At 45.7% G+C, this 22,387-nt stretch overlaps 1 protein-coding gene across 1 annotated transcript in view; it reads left to right on the plus strand.

Annotated features, from left to right (window-relative positions):
- LOC126284268 (myogenesis-regulating glycosidase-like) overlaps positions 1–21,637 on the plus strand; it is a 33,321-nt gene extending 11,684 nt beyond the window's left edge. The window contains exons 3-6 of the mRNA XM_049983083.1: positions 828–1,822; positions 13,043–13,471; positions 18,814–18,970; positions 21,306–21,637. Of these exons, the coding sequence (XP_049839040.1) occupies positions 828–1,822; positions 13,043–13,471; positions 18,814–18,970; positions 21,306–21,505 (1,781 nt within the window). The 3' untranslated portion in view covers positions 21,506–21,637. The remainder of the gene's footprint in view (positions 1–827; positions 1,823–13,042; positions 13,472–18,813; positions 18,971–21,305) is intronic.
- The last annotated feature ends 750 nt before the right edge of the window (positions 21,638–22,387 follow it).

Genomic DNA, 22,387 nt, shown 5'->3' on the forward strand with positions numbered 1-22,387 from the left:
GACAAAATAGGGGGCTCCTTCAAAGTGATCGCGAACAAAATATCTGAAATGGAAACTCACCTTTTCTTGCCCGGCGTTTGTGGTGATACGCCAGGATGATTCTTGGAAAACTGTTTGAATCTTCCAATGCTACACATGCTTTTGTCCTGTGTCTGTAGCAGCTCTCACTGAAGATTTGTAAATGGGGTGAAGAAATTTTTTCTGCTCCCTTTCCCTTTCGCAACACTCAATCACACACAATATAATTTTGCGAGCATCGCTACGTAATGCTGGTTTCCTTCTAACTGTAGACCCACCGGTAGGGCCGACCAGGGTGGCAGAGCGGTTTTGGGCGCTACAGTCTGGAACAGCGCGACCGGTACGGTCACAGGTTCGAATCCTGCCTCGAGCATGCATGTGTGTGATGTCCTTTGGTTAGTTAGGTTTAAGTAGTTCTAAGTTATAGGGGACTGATGACCTCAGAAGTAAAGTCCCATAGTGCTCAGAGCCATTTGAACCATTTGAACCTACCGGTAGTGTTTGTTGGCGACTCCCGAGATGGGCCAGCAACTGCCTCTTCACTCATTTTCATAACGTTTAGCACAACTGCACAATAAGAACACGCAGAACAGTACAGCGCAAAACAATAACGAAGCAGACGGCAATGGCTACCTTGTACAACACAGTCAGCTACGTAATGTTGGCAGCAGCCGAAACTGCGTGCCTACCGAAGCCTCCCGACGTTTACCGACTTCTACCGATTCAGGAATAGGGAGAGGTCTGCCATCTAAAAGTTTACACACTGTAGTAATTATCTGCAAATCAACTTGGCTACCTTTGCGTTCCAGCCGGTCGTGAAGTCGAGGTGGGCTACATCACAGCCCACGGCGGCGGCAGCGATCGCCCGCGCAGCCTAGTCCACGAGCGCCGTGGCGATGAGGAACGCTTCGACTTCGGCGACTCCAGAGTGGTGATCCGGCCCAGAGACACGGCTGCCCGGTGCTTCGCGTTCCAGCAGTGGGTGAACGCTTCGACCACGGTGCTCCGCAGCTGCCAGCACCACCTGGCCAGTCACATCTATGGCGGAATCGAGGCGACCAACCAGGTGTGGCCCATAGAGGGCAACGTGTACGACCACTACCCGTACGTCACCGACCAGGACGACCACGCCGGCATCGCGTCGCGGTACTGGCTCTTCTCCGACGGCAGATTCGTCTTCGTACACTCCAACGTCCCCCTTTTCATCGACCAGCATACCGATCAGTCACTGAACAGGCTGTGCTTCATCGCCGAGAACACGGCACCGTACCCGGAGAGCCGGCAGGACAACATTATGGAGTGGAACATGTGTCTTTTCGACAGTCCGAGGGACGCCCACCTTTACGCCGTCCAGAACTACCTGGGAAAGCCGACTGCTGTCCCAGACACGCGCATGGCCACGGAGCCCGTCTGGTCGACAGGAAACCGGTACAACACCGCTATCAACGAGCAGAAGGTGCGCTCCTTCGCCAACGAAATCGTCGCCAGCGGATTCAACTTCAGCCAGATCGAAATCGACGACTTTTGGGAGACGTGCTACGGCAGCCTGACTTTCGATACGAGCAAGTTTCCCGACGTCCGGACCCTCACAGACGACCTCCACGCCCTGGGATTCCGCGTGACGCTGTGGGTGCATCCGTTTGTGGTGCAGGGATGCGAGCCGTACTACTCAGACGCGCTGGCCGCCGGTTACTTTGTGACCAACACAGAGGGCAGCACCGACACGCGCTGGTACAAGGGGGTCGCCGGCGTCGTCGACTTCACCAACCCCGAGGCAGCAGCTTGGTGGACGGATCGACTGTGGGTGAGTGTAATCGAGGAAAAATCCAGTTTCTGTTCCAAATAGATCCACTCTAAGCACCATTTAAAACCTCGCCTGTTTTCTGTTCTCTTGGACGCCCATGTGGGATGCTACCATGAAGACTTTTGTTTCATATATTGCTAATTATCTCACGCTTCAGTCGAAAATTGATGTTATCCTCTAACTGAGATAATAGGCTTACCGTATTTATTCCTTAAGTACGTTTCTTAGTACGTTTCGAAGACTGGAAAGTTGCACAGGTCACACCAATATTCAAGAACGGTGGTAGGAGTAATCCACTAAATTACAGGCCCATCTCGTTAACGTCGATATGCAGCAGGATTTTAGAACAGATATTGTGTTCGAACATTATGAATTGCCTCGAAGGAAACGGTGTATTGACACACAGTCAACATGAGTTTAGGAAACTCAGGGAAAAATCCATGTCTCCAAAAGATCAACATCTCCACGAACAGTACATCTACATCTACGTGGATACTCTGCAAATCACATTTAAATGCCTGGCAGAGGGTTCATCGAACCACCTTCACTATTCTCTATTATTCCAATCTCGTATAGCGCGCGGAAACAATGAATACCTACACTCCTGGAAATTGAAATAAGAACACCGTGAATTCATTGTCCCAGGAAGGGGAAACTTTATTGACACATTCCTGGGATCAGATACATCACATGATCACACTGACAGAACCACAGGCACATAGACACAGGCAACAGAGCATGCACAATGTCGGCACTAGTACAGTGTATATCCACCTTTCGCAGCAATGCAGGCTGCTATTCTCCCATGGAGACGATCGTAGAGATGCTGGATGTAGTCCTGTGGAACGGCTTGCCATGCCATTTCCACCTGGCGCCTCAGTTGGACCAGTGTTCGTGCTGGACGTGCAGACCGCTTGAGACGACGCTTCATCCAGTCCCAAACATGCTCAATGGGGGACAGATTCGGAGATCTTGCTGGCCAGGGTAGTTGACTTACACCTTCTAGAGCACGTTGGGTGCCACGGGATACATGCGGATGTGCATTGTCCTGTTGGAACAGCAAGTTCCCTTGCCGGTCTAGGAATGGTAGAACGATGGGTTCGATGACGGTTTGGATGTACCGTGCACTATTCAGTGTCCCCTCGACGATCACTAGAGGTGTACGGCCAGTGTAGGAGATCGCTCCCCACACCATGATGCCGGATGTTGGCCCTGTGTGCCTCGGTCGTATGCAGTCCTGATTGTGGCGCTCATCTGCACGGCGCCAAACACGCATACGACCATCATTGACACCAAGGCAGAAGCGAACCTCATCGCTGAAGACGACACGTCTCCATTCGTCCCTCCATTCACGCCTGTCGCGACACCACTGGAGGCGGGCTGCACGATGTTGGGGCGTGAGCGGAAGACGGCCTAACGGTGTGCGGGACCGTAGCCCAGCTTCATAGAGACGGTTGCGAATGGTCCTCGCCGATACCCCAGGAGCAACAGTGTCCCTAATTTGCTGGGAAGTGGCGGTGCGGTCCCCTACGGCACTGCTTAGGATCGTACGGTCTTGGCGTGCATCCGTGCGTCGATGCGGTCCGGTCCCAGGTCGACGGGCACGTGCACCTTCCGCCGACCACTGGCGACAACATCGATGTACTGTGGAGACCTCACGCCCCACGTGTTGAGCAATTCGGCGGTACGTCCACCCGGCCTCCCGCATGCCCACTATACGCCCTCGCTCAAAGTCCGTCAGCTGCACATACGGTTCACGTCCACGCTGTCGCGGCATGCTACCAGTGTTAAAGACTGCGATGGAGCTCCGTATGCCACGGCAAACTGGCTGACACTGACGGCGGCGGTGCACAAATGCTGCGCAGCTAGCGCCATTCGACGGCCAACACCGCGGTTCCTGGTGTGTCCGCTGTGCCGTGCGTGTGATCATTGCTTGTACAGCCCTCTCGTAGTGTCCGGAGCAAGTATGGTGGGTCTGACACACCGGTGTCAATGTGTTCTTTTTTCCATTTCCAGGAGTGTATATCTTTCCGTACGAGCTCTGATTTCCCTTATTTTATAGCGGTGATCGTTCCGCCCTATGTAGGTCGGTGCCAACAAAATATTTTCGCATTCGGTGGAGAATGTTGGTGATTGGAATTTCGTGAGGAGATTCCGTCGCAACGAACAACGCCTTTCTTTTAATGATTTCCAGCCCAAATCCTGTATCATTTCTGTGACACTCTCTCCCATGTTTCGCGATAATACAAAACGTGCTGCCTTTCTTTGAACTTCTTCGACGTACTCCGTGAGTCCTTCCTGGTAGGGATCCCACACCGCGCAGCAGTATTCTAAAAGAAGACGGATTAGCGTAGTATAGGCAGTCTCCTTACTAGGTCTGTTACATTTTCTAAGCGTCCTGCCAATAAAACGCTGCCTTTGGTTAGCCTTCCCCACAACATTTTCTATGTGTTCTTTCCAATTTAAGTTGTTCGTAATTGTAATACCTAGGTATTTAGTTGAATTTAGAGCTTTTAGATTAGACTGATTTTCGTGTAACCGAAGTTTAACGGGTTCCTTTTAGCACTCATGCGGATGACCTCACACTTGTCGTTATTTAGGGTTAATTGCCACTTTTCGCACCATTCAGATATTTTTTCTAAATCGTTTTGCCGTTTGCTGTGATCTTCTGATGACTTTATTGGTCGATAAACGACAGAGTCATCTCGAAACAACCGAAGATGGCTGCTCAGATTGTCTCCTAGATCGTTTATATAGATAAGGAACAGCAAAGTGCCTATAACACTACCTTGGGGAACGCTTGAAACCACTTCTGTTTTACTCGATGACTTTCCGTCAGTTACTACGAACTGTGACCTCTCTGACAGGAAATCGCAAATCCAGTCAAATAACTGAGACGATATTCCATAAGAACGCAATTTCCCTACGAGCCACTTGTGCGGTACAGTGACAAAAGCCTTCCGGAAACCCAGGAATACGGAATCGATCTGAAATCCCCTGTCAGTAGCACTCAGCACTTCATGTGACTAAAGAGCTAGTTGTGTTTCACAGGAACGATGTTTTCTAAACCTATGTTTACTGTGTGTCAATAGACCGTTTCCTTCGAGGCAATTCACAATGTTCGAACACAATATATGTTCTAAAATCGTGCTGCATATCGACGTTAACGATATAGGCCTGTAATTTAGTGGATTACTCCTACTAGCTTTCTAGAATATTGGTGTGACCTGTGCAACTTACCAGTCTTTGAAACGTACTAAGAAACGTACTTAACGAATAGCCCGCATCTCGTGGTCGTGCGGTAGCGTTCTCGCTTCCCACGCCAGGGTTTCCGGGTTCGGTTCCCGGCGGGGTCAGGGATTTTCTCTGCCTCGTGATGGCTGGGTGTTGTGTGATGTCTTTAGGTTAGTTAGGTTTAAGTAGTTCTAAGTTCTAGGGGACTGATGACCTAAGATGTTAAGTCCCATGTTGCTCAGAGCCATTTGAACCATTTTTTTGAACTTAAGGAATAAATACGGTAGGCCTATTATTATAGCTAAGTTTTCCGTAAGGTTTTGTCTGTTTTATGGGACTGATAGTGTACAGTAATGAGATACTACAGATAGGGAACACAGTCAGATGAGATTACATGGTAACAACTCGTGCTTGTGTGCAGTGTGTATAGTTTCATGAATTGTACAGCCAACCTGTTGTATGAAGTAGCACGTAGTGAGGCGTTAATCAGTTATATCTCCTTATCTTCAAGATCCGTTAGTGACAGTGCAACAAATAACCCCCTGCAGTCGCTCGTTGACATAATTCACACTGCAGTTGTAGATTTAAGGTAATTCTAGTTAATGTATCACAGGCATCGGCCAAGGCGTCATGTAGCAACGTGCGTCGAGTACTAATTAAATATGGAAATGCCGTGTGGCTACTGCCTCCCGTCTGGTAGACGTTTCACCTGGTGCAAGTCTTTCGAGTTGACGCCACTTCGTCGATTTGCGTGTCGATGGGTATCAAATGAGGATGATATGGACAGCACAACACCCAATCCCTGAGTGGAGAAATCTCCGACCCAGCCGGTAATCGAACCCGGGCCGTTAGGTACGACATTCCGTCGCGCTGACTTCTCAGCTACCAGGGGTGGACACTAATTATATGCACGCACAGTAAAGCCAGGCTATAATCTTGCTGGTGTGGGAGACCTCCGGTTTAAGTGACGCGCCTGTCCGTGGGAAAATGTGGTTCATTTCGATTTCACTCTTCACCGTGTAAGGTTACGGAATCACTCCTTACTTGCAAGTACTTCCAAACTGGCTAATTACGGACTGACAGGGTGGACAGGGGTTATAACAAAGAAATAAAAAGTTATTTAATAGTTCGTGTGTTGAAAATCGGGACCTTACATGTTACGGAGAACAACCTTGAGATAGTATAAGTATAATGAGGAAATCACTGCGGAAAATGCGATGCTGCAAAACTTGAATGGGACAGGCGTTATTGATAAGCTAAAAAACAACAGATGCTAACAAAATGGTAGACAATTTGTCTTGCACTAGAGGCTAAATTCTACCTTTCCACTGTAGGGGAATGATTTAGAGATAAATTAGAGAGACCACTGAACACAGCAGACAGAGACGAAGGCAGCGAAGAGGTGGAGCACATGCTTGCGGTATCTGCTCACCACACGGCGACGGCGCTGGCTGTATGCTGCATCCAGCTGTGTGCAACAGGCTCCTGCAAAAACCATTAGCTCTCACAGCGTTAACTCAGCTTCTTTTCGTTGCGGACAGTTTGGATTCACAGAAGAACACAAGAATCTACAACGCTCAGAACATTCTCCATAGCGGGGAAACGGCTTTTTTTAGATAATGAAAAACCCTTTGACTGTTTGTGACACGAAGTTCCCATACATATCCTTCATGAATATCATTGCCCAGTTCACATTATAATTATAATGGCATCATTTCTCAAAAACAGAACTTTCTATGGGCATATCTCAAGCCAAAAGCAGCTTAATTACCGTCAAAGCTGAAGTCCCATAAGGCTGAGTGTTGGGCACCAAAAACTTCTCTGTACTTACAAACGATATCCCGAATCAATCTGGAGGTTACCTTTGATTACTCTGTACTCACAAATGATATCAAGAAACAGTCTGGAGGTTATCTTTCATTATTTGCAGGTGACAATGTGCTCTGTAGAAGTAGCTTCAACCTTCGGTAATAGCAAAAAAAAAATGAGTAACACTTTAAAATTCGTACAACGGCGTGCAAGTAACTGAAAGATACCAATTAACGCTCAAAAGACCAACCAATCTCATTTACATTTAAAAGAATGCCAGGAAATCTGATTCTCAATTTTAATGACGCAATCCTTCCCTGTAAAGTCAACATTAAATACCTTGGCGTCAAACTGGGCAAGGGGCTGACATTCAGAGATCACGTTTATGAACCTCCAGCATGATCCAGTTGTCCTGGTGCTGTCTGGCAAAAAGTGTAAGTAGGCTGTTTAGGTTTTTATGTTGGTAACGTCACGTAGTGCTCTGCATTAAAATCATTGACTGTGCTGTGTGCAGTCTGTGACTGGTTGGTATTGTTGGAATATTCGCTATTGTAGTGTTGGGCAGTTCGATGTGAACAGCGCGTAGCGTTGCGCAGTTGGAGGTGAGCCGCCAGCAGTAGTGGATGTGGAGAGAGAGATGTCAGAGTTTTGAGAGATTACTATGTGAGCACGATCTGGACGTGTATCCGCCAGAAAAAGGAAATTTGTAAAGATGGATCTTATGAATTGATAGATATGTATGTATAATGACATTGTTAAAGTAAATATTTCGCTTGTTCTCTATCAAAAACGGCTCTGAGCACTATGGGACTTAATATCCCAGGTCATAAGTCCCCTAAACTACTTAAACCTAACTAACCTAAGGACATCGCACACATTCATGCCCAAGGTAGGATTCGAACCCGCGACCGTAGCAGCAGCGCGTTTCCAGACTGAAGCATCTAGAACCGCCCAGCTACATTTGCCGGCCTCTATCAAAATCTTCCATTTGCTAACTATGCCTATCAGTAGTTAGTGCCTTCAGTAGTTAGAATATTTTTATTTGGCTGGCAGTATTGGCGCTCGCTGTATTGCAGTAGTTCGAGTAACGAAGATTTTTGTGAGGTAAGTGATTGATGGAAGGTATAGGTTATTGTTAGTCAGGGCCATTTTTTGTAGGGATTATCTAAAGTCAGATTGCGTTGCGCTATAAAAATATTGTGTGTCAGTTTAGGGACGATCAGAATAAGTAAAGAGAGAAACGTCTGAATACGTTCAGTTTTGCTCAGCTGTTTGAAAAACAAATAACGTAAGAGGTTTACTAGCACAGTCGTTCATAATTTTCTAAGGGGACGTTTCAAAAGCACCTACAATATGTTGTAGACGATTTAGTACATATTACTCATAATCGCCTATTGTAGTTCTTTGCAATATTGTACTGGTTTTGTTATGTTTAAACATTTGCAGTGAAGTCGATGGATTGATAATTAATGGACGTCATGTCCGAAACTTGTCACGGCAAATAAAGGATATTTCTTATTTCAGCCTCGTCATAACTACAAAATGTGGTTTTAACAACTAGCGCGTCACTGACATTTATAATAAAAGATCCGGCATAGTTTTTAAATTTTGTCGCTTAATAAAGGCTTACCATCACAACAAAAACGAGAATTTGAAACGAACTTCCTGCCAGCGGTTATATATGGTTTTGAGATGAGGTCGAGGGCTTCCGACACTAACATGAATCAAAAACAGGTTTATCGTAGTTGCCATGGTTGCTAGCCGGTACCAACCAAACAGAGATATGTACAAACACCTAGACATTGACAAAATCCGTAACATCATTCAGGCTGAGCCGCAATTTTTTTTGGACACAACACCATTATCGCCCTATAGCCTCATCTGTAACATAGGAAGCAATCCACTTGACCCCAGAACAAAATTTGCCAAAATGATGACAGCCACAACCTTTCAATTTAGTAATCAACCCATCCCGCTACATAACAATCAGCAATCATGATCCTGTCATAAAGTCATTTTCGTAATCCCAGTTATTTGATGGAACCTGGATGTAAATAGTTGCAATCATTCGTGACAGACGGACACTCAGGAGACAGACGTGCGTTACAGTTTTAGTTTCCATGCATTCTATGAAGATAAATCAGAAAGCACGAGACCTAGCAAAACAAACGTTACAGTATTTTACTGAAAAACGTCCATCATAATTTGTTTTAAGCAATTGTTTTATGGTAGCTGTCTCATTGGTGTTTACAGCATTTTCTTTCAAAATATTGGACACGTGATTAGGAATGCAAACATGCAAGTAGCTGTATTGTTCTGGATGTATTGTGGAAGCATATGTAATGTTAGATCATCTTGGTCTGAATTACATAGTAACTCAAAGAGAATTTGTTAATAATTTTAAATAGGCTCTAACGCATTAGGTCGGTGCATTAATTCGCGCTCAGTCTATCAGAATGCGGTCGGAAGTTACCGTAGACTAGCATCATTTCACTCAGTCTTCGTGGTGTTGTTCTGCACTGCGTCTGCAGGACGCCTCAGTTGTTCACAGTAAACGACAGCAGTGGTGGTTACACCTCGTGAAGCAATTGGTGGTACACCGGACCGTCGCTGTTCCACCAGACGCGTAACATTGTCTTTCGCGCGCAGGTCTTTCTAGGAGTGGTGCTGCTTTGTTTGGGGAAAATTATTCCTTTCTTTTCCTTATGGTAGTACAAAGACATCATTTCTCGTCAGCAGTAATGGTGCAATGTAAGAATAGCCGGTGTTATTCACAAGCCAATTGATGACGAGCAAACAGAGATGCACATATAACACCCCGCAGATTTTTGTGATTTTGGCTTATAGCATGCAGTACCCATACAACCGATTTTTGAACCTTTCCCACTTCACATAAATTTCGCACGATCGTGGAATGACGACAGTTCATTACATTTACCAGTTCTCGAGTAGGCTGACGTCGGTCACTGTGGATTAATGCGTTTAAACGGCCTTCATCAAACCCCGAAGATCTTCCTGAAAGTGGGAAGTCATAATGTCAAACCGATCCTCCTTAAGGGGGGTAGGGCGTCAAACGAGCCGAATTTCAGCAGGAGAGGCACCACAGGTCATTTTAATTTCCACTCCCTATACTTTTATAAATGAATTCATAAAACTTTGTCAGTATGACCAGGAAGGATTCTCGATTGACACTCATAGCAGTGGAAGTTCAAAAACATAACAATATAAATTTCTTTTATATGTGAAATTTCATCTTTTTTTCACTTACTATTGGCTGCATTTGTTGCTATAGGTACACGTTTCTTCATAAGTAAGAGAGATTCTTCGATGAATTTTGCACAGCATACAAACCATACTTACAGGTAACTGTAGAATTTACTTAATTTACGAAAAAAATGAATGAGCCTTACATTTTAAACTTAGCCACAGCCTCGAGGATGTTTCCAGAATGAAACTTGCACTCTGCAGCGGAGTGTGCGCTGATCTAAAACTTTCTGGCACATGAAAACTGTGTGCCGGACCGAGATTCGAACTCGGGACCTTTGCCTTTCTCGGGAAAGTGCTGTATCGACTGACTCTATACACACATATACCGACTGCTTCTATACATCAGTTCATGCAGTGCGATAACGAACTTGTTCCAAAGCTTGTTAATGAGCTCTGAAAAGAACTGTTTCTGCTATTAAGTTGCTAAGTCATTGCCAGGAGAATCTGTGGATAGTCAGATTGCAGAACAGTGGCTCGACTGATTAACAGCATGCTAAGTGATCGGAAGTTCCAGGTAATCGGTGGAAGCAACATACGGAAGGAGAGGACGCTGAACAACGGAATGCCTCAAGGATCAGTTCTCTCACCCGTACTGTTCAACTTATATCTATTTGATCTACCTGACACTTCGTCCAGAAAATACTGCTATGCCGATGACCTGGCTCTAGCCGTAAAACACCAGGAAGTGAAGACAGCAGGAGAGATTCTAGCCAATGACCTGTCTGCATTAGATAATTACTTCAAAATCTGGAGACTCCAACACAGTGTGAGTAAAACAGAAGTGTGTTGCTTCCATCTAAATAACCGGTTGGCGAACGTAAAACTGGAAGTAAGTTTCAGAGGCAGAATTCTTCGTCATAATTGGAACCCAAAATGTCTTGGTGTCATCCTGGATCGTACACTACGCTTCAAACAACACCTTAACTTAGCTCAAAAGCTGAGGACTCGAAACAACATCCTCCATAAGGTATGCGGAACTACCTGGGGATCTTCAGCAACCACCCTGCGATCTTCAGCTCTGGGCTTGTTGTACTCAAGTGCTGAGTATTGTGCACCTGTTTGGATGAACATTCATCATACAAGGCTTGTTGATAGCCAGCTGAACACGACAATGCGCGTAATATCTACTCCAGGTTATTGGCTTTCACTGTTAACCGGTATAATGCCTCCTGATCTACGCAGATGTACTGCCCTTATGAGAGAATTCCACAAGATCTCCAGGAGTTCTAACCTACACGTGCATAGCGACCTGCCACTTTTAAATCGCAAGAGACTGAAATCACGCCATCCAACTCTGTGCAATGCTGGTGATATGGTTGCTAAGAATTTCAAACCTCGTGAAGAATGGAAAGGTCGGTGGGAAGCAGTGACAGATGTGCACCTGCATAACATCTTCTCACAAGGGAACCTCCCCATCGCACCCCCCTCAGATTTAGTTATAAGTTGACACAGTGGATAGGCCTTGAAAAACTGAACACAGATCAATCGAGAAAACAGGAAGAAGTTGTGTGGAACTATGAAAAAAATAAGCAAAATATACTAACTGAGTAGTCCATGTGCAAGATAGGCAACATCAAGGAGAACGTGAGCGCGGTAGCGCCGTGGTCCCGTGGTTAGCGTGAGCAGCTGCGAAACAAGAGGTTCTTAGTTCAAGCCTTCCTTCGAGTGAAAAGTTAAATTTTTTATTTTCAGACAATTATCCACGTTCAGGCACTCACACATAATCAACTTCGCTCTCCAAAATTCCAGGACATGTTCAGATTTGCTTGGACATATGCATTGATTTGACGGTCTACACACGGAGAAATTTGAAAACGTTAAAAACGTGTTTTGAGAAAGCACAGGGAAAACTGTGCGAGTGATTATCACATTCACAAGAAAAACTAAATCGGGCAAGGTAGAAGAATCTTTTTACCCATTCGCCAAGTGTACAAGTTAGGTGGGTCGACAACATATTCCTGTCATGTGACGCACATGCCGTCACCAGTGTCGTATAGAATATATCAGACGCGTTTTCCTGTGGAGGAATCGGTTGACCTATGACCTTGCGATCAAATGTTTTCAGTTCCCATTGGGAGAGGCACGTCATTTCGTCTAGTAATGGCACGGTTTTCTGGTGCGGCTGCAAAACACAGACACTAAACTTATTACATTGAACAGAATGAACGAACGGACAAGTCATAACTTTGTGAGAATAAAGAAAGGAAACTTTTCACTCGAGGGAAGATTTGAACGAAGGAGCTGTCGCTTCGCAGCTGCTCACGCTAACCCCGGGACCACGGCGCGCCTGAGCTCAAACTATCCTTGATGTTGCCTATCTTGCGCATGGACTACTGTTTGTATATTTTGCTTGTTTTTTCATAGTTCCACACAACTTCTTCCTGTTTTCTCGATTGATCTGTGTTCAGCTTTTGAAGGTCTATCCACTGTGCCAACTTACAACTAAATCTGAGGGGGGTACGATGGGGAGGTTCCCTTGCCAGGTGCTAAACTTGCAAGTGGATTCGACTTACCACGCAAGACCTGGACTACTGTCAACAGAATCCGTATCAGCCATGGCCGATGCAGGGATGCTCTCTTTAAGAGGAAGAAGCTGCCTGATCCAGTTTGTGACTGCGGGGCTCCATACCAGACTGCTCACCACATTGTAAGTGAATGCAGGATTCGAGCCTATCACGGGGCCAAAGAGGACTTCCTGCTAGCAACTCCAAATCCAGTGCGCTGGATTGAAGGACTAGATATTCAGTTGTAAAGACAAACTTAAGTATCTTGTGTGTCAATATGTACATATGTATAGGTAATTTACTTTCATGATATGCCTGTATTAGCCATACGCTAAATAAATATTGTAAAACTTTTTCATGTCACCTTTTCTTTCACGTACTCTGTTTATTTCTCAACTACTTCCAGGCCCTCCGCAATGAGACCGGCATCGACTCGTTCGAATTCGATGCCGGCCAGACGAGCTGGCTGCCGCAGCTGCCCGTCATAGAGCCAGTGGAGCGGAACCCCGTCCGCTTCACCGACGAGTACGCGGCGACCGCCTCGCAGTTCGGGCCCCTGGTCGAGATACAGGCCGCCGTGGAGAGCCAGCGGCTGCCCAACTTCTTCCTCATGGACATCGTGTCCAGCAGCTGGGGCGCCTCGGGCGGTCTGCGCACGCTGCTGCCCAAGCTGCTCGAGATCAGCATGGTGGGCCACCCGTTCGTCATGCCCGAGATGGTGGGCGGCGCGACGCACGTCCTCCCCTCCCAGGAGCTGTACACGCGCTGGCTGCAGGCCACAGTCTTCATGCCCGCCATCAAGTTCTCCTTCACGCCGTGGGACTTCGACGACGAGGTGCGTCCACTTCTGACACGTCATCTATTGAGCTAGCTCGAGAGGCGGTGGCTATTAACGTATATAATCTGTCTGTGAGACTCTCTTTTCTCATATCTCCTCGTTTCGAATGGGCATACTTTGGACCTCGCTTGCTCAACTGTTGGCCTTTGATATTTGCCATGTACTTGCCAATATGATGTTGCAACCTCTTTGGTCACACTGGCACTCGGACAGAGAGGACGTCCGAACTGGTCCCTTATGTGTTCTACCAGAGACGCAGCTGGGAATTTCGCGGACCGTGGGAGTACCTCAGAGCCACGCGGTTAGTTCATGTGCGGACGAGCATTGTCGTATTGGAAAGTGGCATAACGATATTGTCGCAAGAGGGTTACACACAGAGACGCTGGATGTTCGCGACATACAGTTGTGCCGGCAAAGTTCCCTGTGTCACCAACAGCTGTATCTACATCCATACTCCACAAACCACCTGACGCTGTGTGGCGGTGGGTAGTTTGAGTACCTCTATCGGTTCTCCCTTCCATTCCAGTCTCATATTGTTCGTGGAAAGAACCACTATGTGAGCTCTAGTCTCTCTGATTTTATCCTCATGGTCTCTTCGCGAAATATACGTAGAAGGGAGCAATATACTGCTTGACTCCTCGGTGAAGGTGTGTTCTCGAAACTTCAACAAAAGCCCATACCGAGCTACTGAGCGTCTCTCTTGACGAGTCTTCCACTGGAGTTTATCTATCATCTCCGTAACGCTTTCGCGATTACTAAATGATCCTGTAACGAAGCGCGCTGCTCTCCGTAGGATCTTCTCTATCCTATCAACCCTATCTGGTACGGATCCAACACCGGTGAGCAGTATTCAAGCAGTGGGCGAACAAGTGTACTGTAATCTACTTCCTTTGTTTTTGGATTGCATTTCCTTAGGATTCTTCCAATGAATCTCAGTCTGGCATCTGCTTTACCGACGATTAATTTTATATTGTCATACTGTGGTGTCACAGCCAGACACCACACTTGCTAGGTGGTAGCCTTTAAATCGGCCGCGGTCCGTCAGTATACGTCGAACCCGCGTGTCGCCACTATCAGTGATTGCAGACCGAGCGGTGCCACACGGCAGGTCTAGAGAGACTTCCTAACACTCGCCCCAGTTGTACAGCCGACTTTGCTTGCGATGGTTCACTGACTTCTACGCTCTCATTTGCCGAGACGATAGTTAGCATAGCCTTCAGCTACGTTATTTGCTATGACCTAGCAAGGCGCCATTATCTGTTACTATTGATACTGTGAATCATGTAATGTCAAGAGCGACGTTCGTCATTAATGGATTAAACTTAAGTATTCCACCAGCTACGTCCGTTTTTCTCAATTCTAATTCCCTTGTCACGTTCCAGACCTCACGCCAGCCTGCGTGAGCTGAGACGCGTGCATTGCGGCCTCCTTTAGTAATACCATGTTGGCTCTCCTGCCAACCACAACACATTCCATTTTAAATCACTCCTAATGCCTACTCCCAGATTATTTATAGGATTAACTGCTTCCAGTTGCTGACCTGCTAATTTGTAGCTAAATGATAAAGTATCTTTCGTTCTGTGTATTCGCAGCACATTACACTTGTCTACATTGAGATTCAATTGCCATTCCCTGCACCAGGCGTCAATTCATTGCAGATCGTTCTGCATTTCAGTACAATTTTCCATTGTTACAGTCTCTCGATATACTACAGCATCATCCGCAAAAAGCCTCAGTGAACTTCCGGTGTTATCCACAAGGTCATTTATGTACTGGGTGATCAAAAAGTCAGTATGAATTTGAAAACTGAATAAATCACGGAATAATGTAGATAGAGAGGTACAATTTGACATACATGCTTGGAATGACATGGGGTTTTATTAGAACCAAAAAAATACAAACGTTCGAAAAATGTCCGACAGATGGCGCTTCATCTGATCAGAATAGCAATAATTAGCATTACAAAGTAAGAAAAAGCAAAGATGATGTTCTTTACAGGAAATGCTCAATATGTCCACCATCATTCCTCAACAATAGCTGCTGTAGAGTAATAAAGTTGTGAACAGCACTGTAAAGCATGTCTGGAGTTATGGTGAGGCATTGGCGTTATGTTGTCTTTCAGCATCCCTAGAGATGTCGGTCGATCACGATACACTTGTGACTTCAGCCAATAATCGCACGAACTGACGTCTGGGGACCTGGGAGGCCAAGCATGACGAAAGTGGCGGCTGAGCACACGATCATCACCAAACGACGCGCGCAAGAGATCTTTCACGCGTCTAGCAATATGGGGTGAAGCGCCATCCTGCATAAAGATCGTAGGTTCCAGCAGGTGTTTATCAGCCAGGCAGGGGATTCTGTAACATATCGGCGTACCTCTTACCCGTCACGGTAGCAGTTTTGCTGTCCAGATTCATCTGTCGGACATTTTGTGAATTTTTTTTTTTTGGGGGGGGGGGGGGGGTTCTAATAGAACTCCATATTATTGCAAGCACGTGTCAATTTTTACCTCTCTATCTACATTATTCCGTGGTTTATTAAGTATTCAAATTTATACTGACTTTTTGATCACCCCGTATATTGTGAATAGCAACGGTCCTACGACACTCCCCTGCGGCACACCAGAAATCACTCTTACTTCGGAACACTTCTCTCCATTGAGAATGACATGCTGCGTTCTGTTATCTTGGAACTCTTCAATCCAATCACACAATTAGTCTGATAGTCCATATGCTCTTACTTTGTTCATTAAACGACTGTGAGCAACTGTATCGAACGCTTTGCGGAAGTCAAGAAACAAGGCATCTACCTGGGAACCCGTGTCTAACCCGACGGCTCCCACAGCGTGACTCCAGAACTAACACTGTTGTTCCTCTCCAAAACACCGGAAGGGTAGTACCTCTCCCCGCATCTCGTATTTACCCTTCCTCGCTTATTTTATGATTTCTGTGGGTCGGGGTCGAAACTGTGTGAAACTTACTCGTCGAGGAATAGGGATGTAGATTGAGTGATTGAAACCACAGTTGAGAGGTAATAGTTACGCGGCACTCAGATGGTTTCCCGAAAAAGAGAGCAGTTAACATTTTCCACCGTCGATTTTGCTGTCGAGTTCCTCCGGGCGAGGACGGTGACCAGTCCAGGTGCCTATTCTGTATCTTTCCGCCATTGTGCCGATCGTTTCGGTACTCAAGAGCGCCGAACGGTCTAGTACTCGAATTAGAGTCCCTGCATTATTCAGTATGCATTTCGGTAGCGATACCGTTCGGGTCTAGAGAACCGAAGTGCTGTTGTCGGTTTGTGTCGCGCAAGCCAATCAAAAGCAAGCGGCTGCAGATCCGCGCATACGCACTGCAGCGCTCACAGCGCACGAACACAAAGCGGTCAGCAGACAACACAGGCACAGTATTCTTCCAGGTACCGAAAATTGCGTTTACATTGCCATAACGCGTGACGCCACATTCCATCGAGCTGACGTGCCCGCTTTCATCGCCCTTGCCTCCTCCTTAACAGTATCAGGCGCAGTATATCCATTTCCATGATTCTCAGCTGAAATGCATAGAAATTTTTACGGTTTCTCTGACCACATGTTTCCATGCGTGCATAATAACGATCGCGTATTTGACTGTATTCTGCAGATTGTCGCAAATGCCGCATTATGTCGTCTTATTCTCATTGACACTGACATCATGTTTTGGATTTTACGTTTCGGAAAATGAGTTAGGAATAGTGTGTAGTACCACACTGTACTAATACATCTATAAAAACAGCCGAAAAATTGATTCTGAGAGTTTCAAAGAATAAGAAGATAAACAGAAGGTAGTTATAACTCGCTCCTAGAGATCCAAATGATTAAGTTTTTTTTATTTTATTAATTTATTAATTAAGTTATTTTTATTTCCCTATATGAAACGTCAACGATTTTGGTCTTAAAAATAAAATTGAAAAAAAAACGCATTTTCGAGATTCCTGCAGTTCGTCGAAGTTTATAACATGCATCTCCTGAATGAAAATGTTTCGTATATGGTGCTACAGTCTAAAAATATTACGGCAGAGATGTTTCATATCTGTCTACTGTGACTGAGGATTCGATCGCAGATAAATACTTGTGACAAGCAAGATTATGAAGATGACTGCTGATAGGTACATTATCGGTAATTTAAATTGTGCTCTTAGATTCCTGTCTAACTGCATACTCGGAAATCGCAACATATTCGTAAAAATGGTGAATTATTTCTGACAAGAAAAGAAATATAAATGTCACTGTCGTTTGTTTCACATACAGCAATTTCATCTCCAACAGTTTCATATTTCGTATTTTAAACACACAGAAATCACGAAATAAATACTGAGGAAGTGCGCTCTTACATGTAAGTAATAACGAATATAGCAGAAAAATCTTATTCACCCATGCGCGAACACGTGTCATATTGAATCGCTCTTTGTATCGCATCCTCGCGCGTCCTATCGTCCTATCGTCCTGCTATGAGTTTGAGAACGGTGTCCCAGACAAAAATTGGAATGTTCTGTATGTGTGAGGCGTATGCAAATGTTGTGTGCATGCGTTTCTGAAGAGAGTGAGGTGTTTTGCCGCGCCAACCGACAGATGCTCAATTTTTGTAGTACTGTGTAGACTGTGGAGGAACGTAGGCTGACTTCGTTGCCAAATGGTGCTGCGTAAGTCATAAATGCGTGATAGTTTGGATGGTTTCAAATATCAGGTTTCACATAATTGCTTTCCATTGTTACTTGAAAGTTGCAAACACGTTCCGATAATTACTAACTAACCCTTTTGTGGGAAAAAGTACACAAAGGCACTAGTAACGTCAGTTCACACTCATGTAATATACGTTAGCAGAGCCGATGTCTTGATATTTAATGATCTTTAAACTCTTATTTGCATAACAATAACACGTATTTTGAGAAAATATTGACCGAAAACTTTTTTTTATGTAATCAATCACAGTAACAACCTAATCTAACCATATTTCTAACAAAGGAAAATAGTCAATTATGAACTCACTTTACAACCGGATGCGCCCTCTGGCGCTTCTTTAGTAACACAATCACTAAATCCAAAGGTAAAAAAGCTAAATAAGTTTAAAATAACAAATGATAGGTGTACATAAACCACAGCTCACCGATCGACAGGGCCAGATCGAAATCCAAAACATCTCGGTACAAGTGTCGTAAAATCGGTAACAAGTCTCAGAAGCTTACTGAATAGGATATTTCGATAAAGAACCGAAAATGACGTCACTACCGAGACTAACCTACTGCACGGATCGGTATGAGCGATACAGAATAGGGCCCCTGACCCGTGACCGCCGGCCGTGTTCCAGACGCTGGAGATCTGCCGCAGCCTGATGCAGCTGCGCGCCCAGTACGCCCCGGTCATCGAGCAGCTCCTGCAGAAGGCGGCGGCCGACGGCACGCCGCTCAACCTGCCCGTCTGGTGGGTCGACCCGAGCGACTCCGTAGCGCACACCATCGACTCAGGTATCGCCTGCGGCTTTCTTCTAACCTAGTTTTCCTGTCTCCACTCCAGTGGTCTTTCCTCTGCACTGTATGTTCATTAACCACCACCGATAAATGGTGACTACGTATGGAAGATTGGGGCTGCCTCTGGATCGTGCCTGGATAGCTCAATGGTAAGGCGACTGCTCGCCTGATAAGCGGGAAATCCAGGTTCGAGTCCCGGTGCGGCACAAATTTTCATTGTCGTCATTCTACTCTACAGCTGACGGTTGTCCTGAGAAACAACAACAATAAGCTATTAAATCAATGTGTATCTAAATGTGCTCAGTTTTTGTTTTATGAGGAGATATAGCACTAATGTAAATTTCCTAATGTAATCTAGGCTAGCACAGTAAGTGATTGGTAATTAATGTGACTGAGGTTCAGTATAGACTGCAGTTATAGAGTTTATAAATTCAATCTTTTAATAGTTAAACACTTCGATTAACAGTTCGATTACTGTTCGACACACGGATTTTTTTTCTTTAGTTTTATTTCATCCTTCCCCTCTCCCCCCCCCCTCCCCCCATCCCCACCCACCGTCCCAGCCACATGAGAAGAAATGTTATTAAACAGAAGCGTTACACATGATTTCAAGAACCATAAATTGGATGGCTTTCTGTCTGATCAGACGACCTTCCCAATTAGATGACAGTTCAGGTCTTTATTTGACAGCTCGTGGGAGTTGTTTAGTCTTAACCCGACAACACACCACTTGCAAGTTCCACGCCGGCCGGAGTGGCCGAGCGGTTCTAGGCGCTACAGTCTGGAATCGCGCGACCGCTACGGTCGCATGTTCGAATCCTGCCTCGGGCATGGATGTGTGTGATGTCCTTAGGTTAGTTAGGTTCAAGCAGTTCTAAGTTCTAGGGGACTGATGACCTCAGAAGTTAAGTTCCGTAGTGCTCAGAGCCATTTGAACCATTTGCAAGTTCCCCTCTTCACCGCTTAATTTTTTTGGTAGGGTCACCGGGTACAATGTCAGCAGCTTAGCGATGTTGTACCGTCGACAGGTACTGATTGGTGACTTGGTAACTTGTAGCCAGGCGATAGTTGTTGTTGTTGAGGTCTTCAGATCTGAGACTGGTTTGATGCAGCTCTCCATGCTACTCTATCCTGTGCAAGCTTCTTCATCTCCCAGTACATACAGTAGCCTACATCCTTCTGAATCTGCTTAGTGTATTCATCTATTGGTCTCCCTCTACGATTTTTAGACTCCACACTGCCCTCCAGTGCTCAATTGGTGATCCCTTGATGCCTCAGAATATGCCGTACCAACCGATCCCTTCTTGTAGTCAATTTGTGCCACAAACTTCTCTTCTCCCTAATCCTATTCAATACCTCCTCGTTTGTTACGTGATCTACCCACCTAATCTTCAACATTCTTGTGTAGCACCACGTTTCTAAATCTTCTGTTCTCTTCTTGTCCAAACTATTTATTATCCATGTTTCACTTCCATACATGGCCACACTCCATGCAAATACTTTCAGAAACGACCTGCTGACACTTAAATCAACACTCGATGTTAACAAATTTCTCTTCTTCAGAAACGCTTTCCTTGCCATTGCCAGTCTACATTTTATATCCTCTCTACTTCGACCATCATCAGTTATTTTGCTCCCCAAATAGCAAAGCCCCTTTACTACTTTAAGTGTCTCATTTCCTAATATAATTCCCTCAGCATCACCCGACTTAATTCTACTACATTCCATTATCCTCGTTTTGTTTTTGTTGATGTTCATCTTATACCCTCCTTTTAAGACACGTTCCGTTCAACTGCTCTTCCAAGTCCTTTGCTGTCTGTGACAGAATTACGATGTCATCGGCGAACCTCAAAGTTTTTATTTCTTCTCCATGGATTTTAATACCTACTCCAAATTTTTCTTTTGTTTCCTTTACTGCTTGCTCAATATACAGATTGAATGACATCGGGGAGAGACTACAACCCTGTCTCACTCCCTTCCCAACCACTGCTTCCTTTTCATGTCCCTCGACTCTTATAACTGCCATCTGGTTTGTGTACAAATTATAAATAGCGTTTCGCTCCCTGTATTTTACCCCTGCCACCTCTAGAATTTGCAGTCAACATTGTCAATAGTCTACAAATGCTAGAAACGTAGTTTGCCTTTCCTTAATCTTTCTTCTAAGATAAGCCGTAGGGTTAGTATTGCCTCACGTGTTCCAACATTTCTACGGAATCGAATCTGATCTTCCCCGAGGTCGGCTTCCACCAGATTTTCCAGTCGTCTGTAATGAATTCGCGCTATTGTTCTGGTAAACGTTCCGACACCTGCCTCTGTGTGTGCTTGCGTGCAGAGTTCCTGCTGGGCGAGGGCCTGCTGGTGGCGCCGGTGCTGGACGAGGGCGCCGTCGCGCGCGACGTCTACCTCCCGGCGGGCGCCTGGAGGGACGAGGCCGACCCCGAGCACCCCACGGTGCGAGGCCCGCGCTGGCTCTACGACTACTCCGCGCCGCTCGCCACCCTGCCCTACTTCACCAGGATCGCCGACTCGTAGGCGTCACGGCCTGAACGGGCACTGCGCGAACCAGCAGCGAAACAGAATACTCCGCGCAACACCAGCAAACCCATTTGTCAATGCAGTGTTGAAATTTACTGTTGTCGAATAATATGTTTTGTGATACACGTTGATGCAATCATTTCTTCCGCACATTCACCTCAATTCCCTTCCTTCCACTTGGAACAAATCTACTCCTTTGCGCATAAGTCTCTTCTCTTCTTATCGGTAGCCGTGCTGGCTCCAAAACTGGCTGAAGGGTAGTTCTACTAATAGCCAACAGCAGTACTGTGGTCGACAACACAGGTAGACATAATACACTACTGGCCATTAAGATTGCTACACCACGAAGATGACATGCTACAAACGCGAAATTTAACCGACAGAAAGAAGATGCTGTGATATTTAAATGATTAGCTTTTCAGAGCATTCACACAAGGCTGGCGCCAGTGGCGACGCCTACAAAGTCCTGATGTGAGAAAAGTTTGCAACCGATTTCTCGTACACAAACAGCAGTTGACCGGTGTTGCCTGGTGAAACGTTGTTGTGATGCCTCGTGTAAGGAGGAGAAATGCGTACCATCACGTTTGATAAAGGTCGGATTGTAGCTTATCGCGATTGCGGTTTATCGTATCGCGACATTGCTGCTCGCGTTGGTCGAGATCCAATGACTGTTAGCAGAATATGGAATTGGTGGATTCAGGACGGTAATACGGAACGCCGTGCTGGATCCCAACGGCCTCATATCACTAGCAGTCGAGATGACAGGCGTCTTAACCGCATGACTGTAAAGGATCGTGCAGCCACGTCTCGATCCCTGAGTCAACAGATGGGGACGTTTGCAAGACAACAATCATCTACACGAATAGTTTGACGACGTTT

The sequence above is a fragment of the Schistocerca gregaria genome, chromosome 8 (assembly GCF_023897955.1).
Source record: "Schistocerca gregaria isolate iqSchGreg1 chromosome 8, iqSchGreg1.2, whole genome shotgun sequence".
Classification (NCBI taxonomy): domain Eukaryota; kingdom Metazoa; phylum Arthropoda; class Insecta; order Orthoptera; family Acrididae; genus Schistocerca; species Schistocerca gregaria.